Consider the following 16,991-nt stretch of genomic DNA (forward strand, 5'->3'; position numbering starts at 1 on the left):
TTAATCATAAACATTCCTTCTTGGTCCAACATTGAGTGTATTTGAAGAGTCCCTTAGATTTAATAATGATTAATACCTCCTGTGTATGATCGTTACTATTTAAAACAAAGACCTTTGAGCACCTAGCTTACAACATGTGATTATGGTAAAAAAGCATTACTTTTGCAACATACACAGGAATTAAACCGAAAATAAAAAAACTCATTTCTCTACATGCTTTAAGCATGGTAAGATGATTGTATTTAAGACGATGAGTGTACTCATTAATTGCAGGTTACAATCAACACCACAGTAACCTTGGTTACTTATAAATACAACTTCAGAATGTTTTGCTGGCATGTTTTTCATTGCAACCATGGGTAACCTCTACATGTACCTAGTCAGACAGTTAAATTGCTGTATTAATTATGAACCAGGATTCTTGAAAACTTTCGATGGCACCGCACTGGACAGGCAAAGCAATTGCTATAGTAAACAAAGTAAGTCTCTGCCACTATTAACAAAATATCAAATGTGATAATTATCCATCATCCTAGGAGAGTGAGTGAGTAAGTATGGTTTTACGCCTCTTTTAGCAATATTCCAGCAAGACCACATGAAGGGGACACCGTAAATGGGCTTCACACATTGTACCCATGTCGGGAATTGAACCCGTGTCTTCGGCGTAACGAGCGAACGCCTTAACCACAAGGCTACCCAACCGCCCCTGCTAGGAGAGGAAAAACATGCGTTGCAGAGTTAATTAGTGAGTGAGTTTGGTTTAACGCCGCTTTTAACAGCATTCAGTTATATCACGCATGTCAAGTTAATGTGGGAGGAAAGTCCGAAGTGATGCAGGTCTCAGACGTTTACCACTTCGGTGAAACCCACGAGCACAGGTATGGTGCTGACAAACCTAGAAACTTAATCAGGGCGAACCGGGATTCCAACCCATAATCATAGGTTTCTGGCGTGCCCAAGGGACGCAACTCTGCACAGCGAATGGCGGCGCCTTAGACAACTGGGCCACCGGTGCCCCCTGCAGAGTTATTGAGATCAGGACACAGTATGCACCAACTTTAAGATTTCCACAGTCATGCTATTCAGTATAGCATGTCATCTGCTGCCACACATTGCTGTCGCTGCTCTGATATTTAACACAGTGGTGGTCGCACATTGGCTGTCAGTGACGTAATGAATATGTCTGTCATACCACCTGTATGGTGCTATCCAATGAAAAATATCATTACTGATATTGAGTTTGTCAATTGAATTCATTTTTCTTGGAAAGCCCCTTTCTGATGATCACTTGCTACAGTGCATACCTGCAATTCATTGTGAAAACCTGAGAAAAGAGGGTTAATACCGGTAGTCATATTCTTTAAAATAAATATGTTGAAACATGCCTATGTAACCATGGTAACCCCAAAACATACCCAACTGTTACTTGACAGCAAGCTTTTGATATAATTGGGGTTATCTATTTTTAGACATGGCGCCAATTAGTGTGATTGATAATTGATGATGATGTCATCGCGCAAGGGAGGAGGAATCCATGTTTTGTTTCAGCTTACACTAACATAATGAAACTTTTGTATGACACTGCCATTCAAAGGCAGAAAAAGCACTTCTTTGCCCAGTTAGCTAATAAAAAGCCTCTATTTTTTATTTGTTGGTTTAAGAAATATTTGGCCCAAAATACAATGTAGATGCTCCCAAAAAAATAAATATAAATTTTCAACTTCATGATTAGTACTGCAACCAATGAAATGAAAATCAAACTCGTAGGTCATCACAGAAATATGATTGCGAAAAGACACCAAAGATAATTGATAGGGATTTTGGTAAAAAATGTTTTATTATACATATTTGTCACCATTTCTTACGAACAGCAATGATAAAATCTTGTGTGTTATGTTATTACACCTAATATTAAAACATTCAGCAGAAAAAAATACTGGTATTGTCAAAAGTTCATAGCAGGTTCCAAGGGAAAAAATTTAGCTGTAGACACATGTTCGCCGTGTCTCTTTTTATAATTTAGTAGTTTTTAATTACAACACGTTTTGTAATAATTGATAGACAAAGCCCTGGAATGGGGGTGGGTGTCATTTAACGAGCAGTAAGAAATTTATTTTAGCAAATGTATTATCTTTTATCGCTGCAGAAAAAAATGTATCGTGTATCGTATAGTCCAATTATAAACCTCCGGTGACGTCATTCTATTGTTCTCCAGTCAGGTTAAATCTCATAAACCCCTAGGGACGTTGTAATGTCCCTTGGATTTTATATAATACCCCTTGGATTTTATAGGATATTCAAGTCATATTTGCTATATAATGTGTTATAATATCCCAGGGATTTTATATAATGTCCTGGGTATTTTATTAATATAACTTCCGTTCAGATTGCAACATGTAATGAAATGTAAAATCAAATGACAAATGTTTTCTTTATATTCCCAAGGATCGAATTAGCAACCTTCATATCTGTAGCCCAGTGAGTGTACCACAAGGCTACAGAGGTGTTGATAAGCCGCACTGCTTTTAAGAATGTCCTTTTCAAGATCCGTACGCCAGCAACAGACATTTTACGCCCGTTTCCTAAAGTTCATGGAAAGAATGTTCGATACATAAAAATGTTAATAAATGTTGTTTTAAGGTTCAAAATCGGTTTATAAGTAACACTTCCCCTCGGGTTGTTATGATATTTAAAACCCTTTCCCTTAGAAAATTTAATCCCTCGGGATGCGGGTTTTAAATATCATAACAACCCTCGGACCTGTTTTATCCTATACTTAAAACCCACATTGATCCAGCGCATTGATGGATCATTTCACTGCCACAGAAGGGCTTCACACATTGTACCTATGTGGGGAATCGAACTGGGCCTTCCGCGTGATGAGCGCATGCTTTAACCAATAGGCTACCCCCCTGCCCCTAATGCTCTGAATGAGGTAAGATGAAGGAATGATGTTTTCATGCATTAGTAAAGAAATAAGCATTTAGACAACTACCCCAAATCACCAAAGGAAAAGAGCTGCATCAAAGATTAACAAAGACATAACACACAGTATATATTGTAAAGAAACTACACTAAAGCCTATGTCAGTTACGATTGACAAAATATCAAACTGACAATAACTCACCAACAGTTAAGAAACTGGACTCTCAAATGTGTCAAGTTAATGGAAGTTTTCATACGAAAGTCCACTGTGAAATACTGTCTAAACACGGCAAGAGAGTCCCCAAACTGGACACACAGATTTGATTTGGACAAGTTTACTGGACAAGCCTACACTATTTAGTTTGCAAATCTTTACCAACTTTCAACCAAGCCCCAAAATATTCCATAAAATATGAATTCTGTTTAGTTAATGTTCCATGGATATTTTATCATATGGATAGCTAGCTCTCTTACGCTGCAGACATGAAGCTCTGGAGAAGAGTGTGGTATTTCTGTCGTAAAGAATGGAAACTACACCACATGGTGGATTTGGGCCCCAAAGACTAGTTCAGGCGAGAAACATTGGTACAGACAACAGAACACAGGACAGGGCCATGAACTGGAAGCCAGCCCAAAGCAGATGCCCAATGATTACCGCTGCCAAAACTGTCCTGATAGAGTTCCACACAAACACAGGAACTGGAGACACCTCCACTGTTCCAGAACCCAGGCATAAAGGGTCGAGGACTGATGGTAACGTGATAGACTGAAGAAATAATTGCTAAGGTATGTGGCAGCTAGCCTCAGACAATGCTGCATTGTAGCGCCCCCATTGTTGGTCGAAGGGAAGATGAGCCAATGAAGACGGAGAGATAGAGGCGGAGTGCTATACAATATCGTACTACCCGGGGTAGCTATAAACAAACTATAACACACACCACAAGAAGCACCAATGATGCACATCCAATCCAGATTCTATTGTGTTCAGATAACACATAACCACTTTACACTAACAACACAACAACATGGGCAGTTTATGACACAACAAGTCAATACCTTGTATGAGACAATAATCGTTCTATCCTGTTGTAACAACAATAACAGCCAACCCGAAACTTGTGAGAATAAACAAACCACCACATGCACCTTCACCTCAGGATAAGGTCATACAAATCTTGCATTGTTGTGTGATATTCTAAATCTTCTTTTATTGGTCCCTAAGAAAACTGAATCACAAATAAATACTATCATATGTTGGAATAATCAGAAAAGCCAGGCTGTAGAGCACCTCATCATCAACTGATCAAAATATTACTCAGGAAATAATATACCCTCCTGTTTTGATAATTGATTGAACACTTGCAGATCAAGTTATATATGCTTAGTTAAACCGCTGATCATATTCCACAGGGGTAGACATCTGTGGTCATATCCAATAAGTCTGCAGCTCATTTCGGACTAGTTATGTAAAATAACTAGATATTGGGAGAGTAGTAGTTTTGGACTAACGGATTAGTGGCCATATCTACTCCTGATCCAAGTCTCACGTATAGAACCAGTTCATGGAAACAGATTATTCTTCACCATTACTGCAGTAAAGGAGTGAGTGAGTGAGTGAGTTGGGTTTAACCCCGCTTTTAACATTATTCCAGTTATATCACAGTGTGTCAGCTTAATGTGGGAGGAAAGCCCGAAGTGATGCAGGTCTCAGATGTTTACCACTTCGGTGAAACCCACGAGTACTGGTATGGTGCTGACAAACCTAGAAACATAATCGGGGCGAACCGGGATTCGAACCCACAATCATAGGTTTCTGGGGTGTCCATGGGATGCAACTCTGCACAGCGAATTGCGGCGCCTTAGACAACTGGGCCACCTGTGACCCCCTGCAGTAAAGGAAGTAGAAATATAGAGACATCTATACAAACAGGACTATATTTGGTAACAATTTTGGCAGTTGTTTTGGCAACCACTTTACAATTATTTTAAGTAACAAACCCCAGTTAGAATGCTTTCTACCAATGAGGTCTGTTGGGATTTGGATCTTCAGAACTTGTCTTATGCCCGATAAAATAACATGTGTCGAAAAGCAGAACAATACTTATACTTATGCTTGTGAGAGCATGAGTGCCGGTATACATGGTATATAGCTAATGGCCATTGTTTCATATCATTCATAATTTGCCTCTTTGTGAGTTGAGTTAATATTCTCCTTGCGCTGCCATTGCCACCAACAAAAGAACATAAGCAGCCAGGTGTCTCCTAGAAACACTCTTAAGGCCTGAACAGTCCTTCTATGAGCCTTGTCAAGTCACATGACTTCATCTGATCACCCTTTACCCTTTGCCCTGTCTTGTGTATATATACATATACCAGCTTGTGTGTATATATACATATACAAACATCCAGCCTGTGACTTTGGTCACTTGTCCGAAGTCCGAGTCTAGTAAAATTCTGTTAGCTCAGCAAATAATAATTTTTTTAAAATAACATTTTCTTTAAAAAATTATGCAAAGAGCCATGTTGGGGCAAGTAGCATCAACATGTTTTTAGCACAGGCTGGACCTCTAAAATCCTGCATTTGAGAAAACAAAAGTATCTTGAAATATTTCACTTTCAGACAGCAGTTATCACTCAACATTATGAGATGGTCACAAAGTTAAAGACGTAAAGCATATGGGTGAGGTGAGGTGAAAAGGGGTTTAACGTCGCGTCTAAGATTATTGCACTTATATAGCGACGTGCATGTACGTGTATGTGTGTGTGTGGCTGCTTGTACTAGTCCGGACTGATGCCGATTTATAGTGCTAGCTCACTGAGATACCATGCCGCAGTTTAACATCAATACCCCAATCAGACACAGTATACTGACTCCGAGCCGACCAGTCCTTGTTTTAGCCCCTTAAAGCCGAGCACCAGACAGGGTAACAATAAGTACCATCTTTTAATGCCTTTTGGTATGACAGGGTCGGGGGTCGAACCCCGTACCTTCCGCTCTCCGGGCGGACGCTCTACTATTAGACCACGGAGGCGGTTCTTAGAGCATATGGGGGCGGTCGGGTAGCCTAGTGGTTAAAGCGTTCGCTCGTCACGCCGAAGACCTGGGTTCGATTCCCGACATGGGTACAATGTGTGAAGCCCATTTCTGGTGTCCCCCGCCATGATATTGATGGAATATTGCTAAAAAGCGGCGTAAAACCATACTCACTCACTCACTTAGAGCATATGGACATTATCAGGATTAGAAATGATACAATATCCAGTAAACCAATTGTTACATCTCCTGTGACTGTGACTGTTTGATGTATCTGTATATGCAGAGAGTGACAGTTGGAGCAGTGAGATAATCAATAGGGCAGGTTGGGAGGGGCGGAAGCTGCCTGCCTGGCATGTTCACATCAAGTGTGTTGTCACAACACCACCAAACAAGTCAATACAGCCACAGCCAGCCATTCAGTTCACTGCATCCAGCACATGCAACATGACATCACCAAATAACCTTGCCACTGCACTTGGTAATAAGTGCAGTACTAATCACAAGACGTCAAGCACGTCAACATTCACTGTGAGAAGCCTGGCAGAATAGGTCCACATGACACAATGATTGTCAAGAAGAGCTGGTTAAAGGTAGTGGCAGAATAGGTCCACATGACACCATGATTGTCAAGAAGAGCTGGTTAAAGGTAGTGGCAGAATAGGTCTACATGGCACCATGATTGTCAAGAAGAGCTGGTTAAAAGGTAGTTGCAGAATAGGCCCCAATTAAACTATGCTTGTCATAAGAGCTGGCTAAAATTTAGTGGAAATGGGTTTTTTGAGGCAGATTGTGGGACATCATACCTTGTTCATAGTCAATTTGTTTGTTGTCGTTTGCTTGTACGTTGTTTAACGCCGCACTCAACAATATTCCAGCTATATGACAGCGGTCTGTAAAAAATCCTTGGAATGGTTGATCCAGACTCCATACAAATAAGCTGTATCCTGGTATAGCCTGCATACCCTAATTCACCACTAGAGTCGCAGCTGACTTCAATAAAGGGGTGAGGTAAATGGGTTTAACGTCATATTCAAGATTATTGCACTTACATAGTGACGTGCGTTCATGCATGTACATGTAAGTGGGACTCTCATTTTAGGGGAGGTGAAATGGGGGTTTAACGTCACGTCCGAAGATTACTGCACAAGATAAATAGCAACATGCAAGCATGCTTGTGAGTAACTGTTTGTACTAGTCTGAACTACTGCCGGTGTTATAGTAATAATCCACTGAGATACCATGCCGCAGATTAACATGGATATCCCCCTCAGACACAGTATACTATGACTCCGAGTGACCAATCCTTCTTTTATCAACTTATGCTGAGTGCCAGACATTCGTCACCACTCGCCCTTTTCCGTAACCTGCAAGAAGACTCATCCCCCTATCGATGAATGTTATGTGCGAAAATATGACAAACCAATCAGAATGTGCGTATGATTTCAAGTTCTTCGTCAAAGAATCCCTCAGAAATAATTTTTGATTTTAGATTTGTCTTGTATCTAAAAATATACCAAAGACACAGTTAAATGTGTTCAATCATACTGTACAATTTCACACGCCCCAAAGTGCTTTAAATTGCATCTGAAATATATATAACATAAGAGGAAATATATGTGAACCATTACGCAACGAGTTGACAATTGTTTAAGGCAAGCCCATTTGCGCTGAGACGGAACCCAGTCGCAAAAATGGCCACAAGAGGGGCACGAGTCACTATTTGGCTTGTCCTGGAATACCACGAGTTGGTCACGAATGGCAGGGTGTCTTCAATAAACAGGAAAAGGCAAGCATGAGCTAGCCAGAGATACAGGCAAAAGTCTTTCAACATGACACACTACTTGTTGCCATTGTAACAAAGGTTAGGTAGGCTCTTTCATAAACACTGGTTTGTGTAATAAATACCAGGAAAAATGGTATGCAAATAATCACAAATTGATAAAACGCTACTGTCATATTGGGAAAGTTATCCCTGTCGAAGGAAAGCTAACCTGCCAACAGAGAACTACCTGTAGTACTGCATGAACAAGTGACAAAGATGAAGGAAAAATTAAAGCTGCAACATCAGCATTAATCCATAAACAGTATACTGCGGTTAAAATGGAACCCAAAGGAACTGCTAATTTTAGTTCATTATAACCGAAGTTTCTTATAAGCATATATCAAGCAAATAACCAGGACATGTATATCCGTCAGTTCCAAGTGTGTTCGTTATAAATGTAGTTTACTGAACACTGAGGATCAACTATATATCGAAATATATGTAAATATGTATACATTCCAATGAATCTATTAATAGATCATAACCATGCTGGGAATGTCCTCACACAAACAACTTCATACAAAATAGAGTATACAGTAAAATTATTAAAAAAAAAGAATGCAAATAAAATCTTGCACCTTAAAGCTAACTTTACTAGTTACTCAATAACAAGCCTCAACAGTGCTTCCCTGCCAAACACAGAAAATGACTGAATTAAGCTAAGCCTTGAAAATATTCTGAAAACTCTGTTAGGATCTGTGAGAACCTAATGACTATTTAAGCTGACATTTTGTGATCAGCCTAAGCTTTGGAAAGGTTAATGATTACTTTCTGTCATGTCAAACAGCAATGATTACTGTAAGTCAGTAATTACCAACAAAACGCACTAAGGACATGTTAATCCTTCTCAGGAATCGCAAATCTAAGTCGATCACAGCTACAACATGCAGTGTTGGCCAACTTAAGGAATCAGAGCAAAATAGGTGTCATCCAAGAAATGATAAACAAAATTACCTGGTACTGAAATTCACCACTCTGTGACAATGGTGGGTTATCATACTTTAGTAGCATTATCCTGGTAAATCAAAAATTGATATACATTAGAAAATAGGGAGTTAGTGTACATGCAGTTTGGATCAAGGGTTTAGGGAAGGGGTGGAATTGACACCAATAACAAACTCAATAATAACACCTTTATATCATTTGTGGGCGTGGTTAATCATACAATAAACCACTGTAGGGAGACACTGGGGCTGTGCCCTCATGGTTTATTCTCCACACAGTGTTTTATTGTACGACAAACAACGACCACGAGTTGTTTATTTCTTCTATGAGATATCAACATTTTGAACAACCTTTTTAAGGATATCAATAAATTGTACAAGCTTTAAAAACATTTCACCATATTTAAATAATGATGACTCCCAGAATACAATCCGACCTCGCAATGTCAAACAACTCCGTTTTATGTACACGTCGGTTAAGTTTGGTAGTCTCACAATTTTCACATTGATTATCTCCATCTTTTCTCCCAATACCAAATTGTCATATCTCTCCCAGTTTTGTATATGCACTTGTTCTGCCACTGCATTCATTGGCAGTGCCCAGCTACATCTATGGGGAACAACTTACTAGACACCTCCCTCTCAAAAATAACATCATACAATATACGGCGTCATCAAGTTGCAAGAGCAAGTTCGAATCTCCAGAAATGACATCCTGAGAGAACAATGTTTTATCGTGAAATAAACCATGCTTTGTTCTTCATTGTTCTTTGCGATTTATCTCGTAGCTATCTTATGTTGAAATACAGACAACTCAACAGTATGCCCACCAACCTTGCCTGAGCTTTATCCCAACAAAGGAGTCAAGGTGTGGACCATCCTAAAACATGACAGTTTGGTACAGCACCATCACTACCGCTATATCTTATTAGGCCAAGCTAAATAATCCCTTGGTTTACAGAAACACTTACTCTACCTGTTACAGTGACAATACCAGCGGTGCTGAAGGTTACCTTTACTTGGTGATATAAAACATGAGTGTTGAGGACATGCCACACATCCCAGCTAATTTGTCTTAGAACCTTACTACCTGACACTTTGATATGACACAATGAGTTTTCTTTGACATTTTTCTAGTTCTCTGAACATTCTTTAATATTGATTAAAATATTTTTGGGATATTTGAAGAGAGAGGCTGAGATACATTCAATTTCAAAAGAGTATGTCAAAGGGAGATAACAAAACCATTGTTACAGTGTGTTAGATTGGTGAGCATTTCCATTTCCGAGCAATATTGGTTCCGAAGCCCAATATTTTTTTAAAATCTGGCACATCATCATCAGATATTTTTTTCAATGTTCAATTCCAGAGCAAATTTGAAGAAAAAATCAAACAAGAGGCCTTATAATCATGATAATCAAAATTTACGTCAAATTAAATGATTTAATATCCTTAATATGTCAACACTGCTACCATACATTTGTTACCTCGTTTTAACCAATCAGAATCCAGTCACCATGTGTTGCACGATCAGAATGAAGTAACTGTATTCTTCAAAGTCATACCACCATTACTTTTACCCAGCTTTATCCATAATTAAATGATTTCTTCCTTTGATTATCACACAAGGGATTCATGGTTATGGCTCAACAAAAGACTATTTTACATAATCAATACACTCATCCCAATGAAAAGTTAATGAGTACAGCCTGAAAAGACTGGCGTTGACATGCAGTTCGGGGAGTTGTCTGTACCCTGTCTCTCTATGGTGTAATCAAGCAGGGGACACTGTAATCATGGAGGCTATACACACAGGCTTACTGCCATTCAGCCCAGCATTCCTCCTTGTACTCGCCCCATTAGATAATAAGGATTATATGCCAGGAATTTGACAAACACCCATATAACCTGTATATTGAGGTCAGAAATATTGACAAAGCATTGCCTAGTTATCATATCTGATCTGAGGAACAAAATGCAGTGTCATATATGGATATTGTATATTCTTCAGGGAGTGTATCAGAGACATCCAAAGTAACTTGTTGCCCCTTTTTACTGAATCAATATACTGGTGAACAAGGGACACAGTGAAAAGTTGTAAGGTATGATTGGTTGTTGTTGGTTGGTTGTTGTTTAATATTGTTCAGCAATATTCCAGCTGTATGATGGTGGTCTGTAAATAATCGAATCTGGACCAGACAATCCACACCATTGGTATTCTATGACATGCATCAACCAAGTCAGCGAGTCTGACCACCCGATCCCATTAGTTGCCCTAGACATGCATAGTCGCCTCTTACGACACGAATAGTCGCCCCTTACGACTAGCATCGTTGCCTCTTACGACTAGCATTGTCGCCTCTTACGACTAGCATAGTCACCTCTTACGACACAAATAGTCGCCTCTTACGACTAGCATAGTCGCCTCTCCATGGGTGTGTGAGGTATGATTTGACACTAATGTTCTTAAGAAAACTCTTGATATACAAGTTTTCACAAACACAACACCAGCACATCTTAATATTAACTGTCATTATTTAATAACAAAATATATCGTCCTTATTGCATAAAACATACTAAGTATTATGTATATACATTCTCCATGATCTCATGTATGAAGGAAGGAATCAATCAATAACAGCTATAGGCATGGGAATAAAGGTCATTGTGTTAAAGCATGTTATTTATCAGTGCATATTAGACCCACCCAGAGATGACATAGGCTTGATATTCATGACGTTCATCATCAGGACAATCAGGATCATGGTGCATCTGTCTTGTTCCAACTTCAAAGTGTGGTAGCCCCAAAAGTAATAATTACAGATAGTAGGTCCACAACTTGTGACAAAACATTAATCCATTTACTTGATCTCAGTAACATCTTCGGAAACACAACATAAACATTGATGCTAGAGGTCTAGTAATAAATATCAATGCAATAGGAACAAACTTCACAGCCTCAGATTCCAGGTTTCCAAATGGTTACCAATAATTTGTCATTTTGTATACCCCATGAGGATCCAGGTTAGAATTGGTCTTCAGAAACCCATTCTTGTAAGAGGCGACTAACAGGATAGGGTGGTCATACTCACTGATTTATAGGGCTGGGACGATACACCAACTGTGCAATCCCATACGTATCACAATACCATGCACATGATCCGATACACATGACATGATTGCATGTGCTCTTATCTGTGGTATGAAACTCAAATCCATCTTTTTCATGGACAAATACCTGGCACACTGATGATTTACAGTTGGCAGTGTTAAGTACCGGGTATGGCGCAGTGATGAAAATATTTTCATTTTCCAGACTAATTTTCATTACTAATTAGTGTTTGGTTGTTAAAGCGTTTAAGATAAGAATCAATATTTTTTTACTTAGCGGGCGACTGTAATTGATACTTTTGTCGGGTAGAAAAATCATGATCCACCGATGCATTGGTGTATCGTCCCTCTACTACTAACTTAGTTAACACATGTCATCGTATTCCAATTGCATGGATCGATGCTCTTGATGTCAATCACTGGACTGTCTGGTCATGTTTCAATTATCTATTTACTGTTGTCATATTGCAATAATATTGGAGATTGCAGTGTTGAAACAACAAATAAACAATGGTCATAAATCATGGTTTAACTAAATTATGGTTTAATGATTAAGTTATCCATGAAGTGTGAAGCTCACCTTGCAATGGGTACACGCATCATTCCCGAGCTGAACGCCCCCGGCGCTGAAGACGGCGGTTTGTCTACATAGCCAAACTTAAGGGGCAAATTCACTCGAGGACTCGATCCGACAACTTCCAAATGCAACATAGTGAAACGCTGAAACTCTTCACAAATATCAAGGAACCGATTCCATCTCCAATAAGAAGAAACACAATATTATCCACAACATAAAACTACTGATTATATCAATATAAAACAGCAGCTGATAACTGGTGGAGAATAACAGTCGTATATCCCACAGCTACCTCAAACACTCCACACTGTTTGAAGTTAGTCTAAACAGAGTTACACAATCTCAGGCACTTGAGAAACTGCCACCTGACCAGTGTCACAACAGGCACGACACCAGCTCCTGTAATCCTTACAGTTCCTTATTACATGGTCAGCATAACACCCTGTTATCCCTACCAGCGGTCAAACAAGTACTTATCACAATAGTATATCACTGGCCACCAGCTTTGTCTTCCACCTCAATTAACAGGCGAGAGAATTCCTAAGGTGTAAGCTGCCAGCTCCTAGAGATCACTACAATACTTTGTTTATCCTCCTTTAGATGGTATTTTTAGATTGGGACTGACCATATACCTTGTACGACTATAGACGGCTACCAATAACGTTGATTCTAGATCGGTGCTGCCTGAACACACACAAAGCAGGTTGTGAATGGAGATTTCATTACGCTAACAACAACATGGTTTAGGTCCTGTAAGACTAGTAGTCAGAACCACCTGCACTAGCCTACTGGTTGAAGGCCGGGAAATCCTCAATATCCACGAGTGCACTATCAGTGGTTGGCTGTTCAAATCTTCTAGATCCCAGTTTCGCAAAGAGAAATATCAACCTTGAGATTTCTAAAACCCTTCAAGCCTCTGCCATAAATTAGCTGACTTTCGATAAGGCCCAGTATCTATCATACTTATTTGGTGTACCTGACACTTTGCCAAGCCAGGTTTGTTCGGTAGATTGTACACTGGCCACACTACTCTTGGTCTAACCCCTCTTTTGTACTGCATGCAAATTCCTAATTTAACGTTCCATAACACACACAACAGACTGAAACTTATGAGCAAGAGTCTGTCAGGGTAAAAAAAAATATCCTTCAATTCCAACAAAGGATCAAAAGCATGGCGTTGTAAGATTACGCTCCAATAGTCGGGATTATCTTTCCATCAGATGAAGAAATATTGCTGGACAGGAGTTGGTATAGAGGGCTTTCCAATGAGATTGTATCTGGCCAGCAAACAGTAGATAGGTCCGTGGGTGAGGGAAAGTGAATAGCCTTGATTCCTATCTGTCAAATACAGGTAAATATGTACTCTCGTATCACATTACTTGTTTCGCAGGATATGTCATATGCAGAATTTACTCAAGGGATCCTACTGAACTTTGTAGTTGAATAATGCATCAGTTAAACACGTGTCTCCCATTAGGGGTATATTATAAGGGGTATTTGTGTCACTCATTCTGTTTGTGTAAGAAACATGAGAAGGCTTTCATGGTAACAAAAGTAATTTTCAAGAACAATTGAAACTTGGCTTTGTGAACCGATATCAGTAATATTGCCAACTTATTATATCTTTTTCAGCTAACAGTACACCTTCATATCTTCCCTGGAATGTACTTCTTATCCATGTTAACTGTGCATTTAACTTTATCTTACCCTTACAAATGAAAATGGACAAAAGGTCTTTTCTTCAGTTATATATTACTGTCATAATCAGAGCTCCAGATAAGCTGCGTATCTGCGTAAAATACGCATCAGAAATGGAGAAATATGCAGTAAAATAAAATCCAAGTGTATCAAATACGCAACAAACATTACAGATACGCTACAAAAATAGAACTTGTGCGTATCATCAAAATATTGTGAAGTAACCCTGCGTATTCGATTAGCAAATCAGCAACTTATTTTGAAATTATAAACGGGCATTCCATCAAACTTGCCAAACTCCATGATTACAGTTACATCATGATCATTTGCCATCACACTTTCTTGTGGAAGTATCGTGGTATTTTTGAGTCCTATAAAGCTCTCGCACCCACACGACACTAGTTTGCAGGGACTAGATGAATAGTGTTTTTAAATATTTAACTTAAATACCCACATGTGTAAAAACTAGTGGGTAACAGAAATTTGAATACCCAGATAGAATTACTGATTTTAAAATGCATGGGTAAAATACCCACAACACCAAAAGCTTATCTGGAGCTCTGCATAATAAATGTAGAATCCTTACTGGCTGTAGACAGAAAATGACGAATGATCAAGTGAGGCAGTGTTTCAGTGTGAAGTGGGCACTTCTGAAAATCTATAAAGTTCATAATGGCCTAAACAATGCAAAAGGTGAATATAACATTTCTTCTTCTTTCATTTTGTATCACAAATATCACACACAATGTTAGCAGTGATTATGTCTTTTAGAAGTGTAATCCACACTGACAAAAATAGCATGGGAGACGTATACAGACAGAGCAAAATCTTTTACTAGACACAAGACTAAAGCTACGAGATCTGTTTGGAGCTGATATGAAGCTGTTTCTTTCAGAAGACGAATTAGAAGCTTGAGCACAAGTGGATGACATTTACAGTTGATTGATAATGATTTACTTCATTTCTTGCAAGTATAACCAGCTGATAACTAACCTACATACATTATACATGAACTAACACACTGACAGGATCACGTTCTAATCAGTAACAAAGTTTGTATTGGAATCTTTTAGATAAAATTTTGCACCTGATGTTTTTAACAGGAACACTCTCACAGCCAGGATGACATGCTCCTACATCATCATATCCATAACAATGTTAATATCATTGCCAACTATCCAAAATTATTCATTTCATGGGTGAAATTTTACACCTCTTTTAGCATTATTCCAGCAATATCCCAGCAGGGGAGACCAAAAATTCAACAGGTGGGAAATCCAACCTTAGTGCATTCTTAACCCCAAAGCTACCCCACTGCCCCAATAAAAGGATCATCTTCTAAGACTGTTGTCCGTTGTCCAACGCCGCACTCAGCAATATTCCAGTTCGGTGATGACAATCCGGTGATCGATATTGTGAGCTACAAACCACGTTGGCAGGGTACAATGACACACAATCAACCAAATCACCCAGCCTGACCACCCAGCACAGGTTGTGGGAACCTATTCTAACCCGGTATCCCCAACTTGACTGATTGTAGTTGGAATCAACTCTTTTTAAACACCAAAACCAGGAGAGACTCCTGGATTACTTCAAATGGCGGTGTATAAATATTGCCTAGCTCTTTTATTGCTCTACATATTGACTTCAAGTTATGACACAACATCCTTAACCCTGCACACAAAGACTAAAACTTGCCTCTGCACAGCCTATACGCATTGGTCACACCACAACACTGAAAAACTGATAAAATCTACATCTGATAACACATTATCAAATCCTGTCTAATAAAAACCAACTAATTGAGGCAATAAAAGAAGTAAATATATACTGCCATTCTTGCCTCAGTGTGAAACACCTTTGAAGTGCAACCAAGCTTTGAAATAAAAGCAATGACTATGTTTGAAGTTAACCCCTACTGATATTATCAATAGATAAGGAATTCATAAGTCAACACACAGGAGTAGTGGTGTCCAACCAGGGTAGAAATAGTCTGACACGTTGCTGCAGAGTGTGGACAGGGACTCGACACTACTTGACAACACTGATACCATTCTCTGTCAGTCAACACATGACAAAAACAGCTAAACAACAACTAAATTGGTAACCAGCCATCTTGCTTTCTGAATAGATACATGAAACTTATTATACCGTGATACACCTTTAAAAATTGTTCGATGAAAGAAATGTTGGGGATTTTGATACCACAGTGTTCAAAATTAAGGGGGCTGCTAAAAGTTAAGGACCACCTGATTCTTTGATATTACTATAACTAATCATGAGAGCCTTAAACTTTACTTGAGTATTTGAATCTAGGGAACCTCAGTCTTTAACTTTAAACTTAGGGTTATGACAAGGACCTCTTGACTTCAAATTTAATTTCAAACACTTTGATACATTCATCAATATTACATCGTTAGCTTGGATGCTGTATCATAAACTTTTTGAAAATGAGGAGCAGCTTTCATTTTAGTTTTCGTTTTATGCTTGAGACTTAAATGTTTGAGACGATGTACTTTCCTGCACTTTATATGAAATGTAAGCTTTAATAGTTCATGCATACTTGATATATACAGAATATTTGTATTACTAGACTTAATGTGTGAGGGAGAAGTATGTTATTTTCCTTAAAAAATCTAAGATGTACAGTTGTAATATATGTCATGGGCTTTCTGCTACCCTGGGTGGAAGCCCATTTTAATGTAACAGGTACCGTACTTGTTTTTTAAATATTACATAGTAGATACAACAATAGTTCCAAGTAATCATATCCAGGTCAACCAGTGGTTGAGAGTGTGAACAACAAAACTCATTGCAGGTGTACAATGACAAGCAGCCACTGGAGTGAGTGAGTGAGTGAGTGAGTTAGAGAATGGT

The 16,991-nt window shown here is 38.9% G+C and overlaps 1 protein-coding gene across 2 annotated transcripts in view; it reads right to left on the minus strand.

Moving 5' to 3' along the window:
• The window catches only part of LOC139469671 (protein FAM149B1-like), a 75,601-nt gene that overhangs the window by 50,090 nt on the left and 8,520 nt on the right, over positions 1–16,991 (minus strand). The window contains exon 1 of one of the 2 annotated variants that reach the window (XM_071251908.1): positions 12,420–12,945. The exons of the other annotated variant lie outside the window; for it this stretch is intronic. Within the exon in view, the coding sequence (XP_071108009.1) occupies positions 12,420–12,550 (131 nt within the window). The 5' untranslated portion in view covers positions 12,551–12,945. Of the gene's footprint in view, positions 1–12,419; positions 12,946–16,991 lie in introns of those variants that run through there. 2 annotated transcript variants of the gene reach the window in all.

This window comes from Haliotis cracherodii, unplaced genomic scaffold (assembly GCF_022045235.1).
Source record: "Haliotis cracherodii isolate W230 unplaced genomic scaffold, xgHalCrac1.p SCAF_2, whole genome shotgun sequence".
NCBI classification, from domain to species: domain Eukaryota; kingdom Metazoa; phylum Mollusca; class Gastropoda; order Lepetellida; family Haliotidae; genus Haliotis; species Haliotis cracherodii.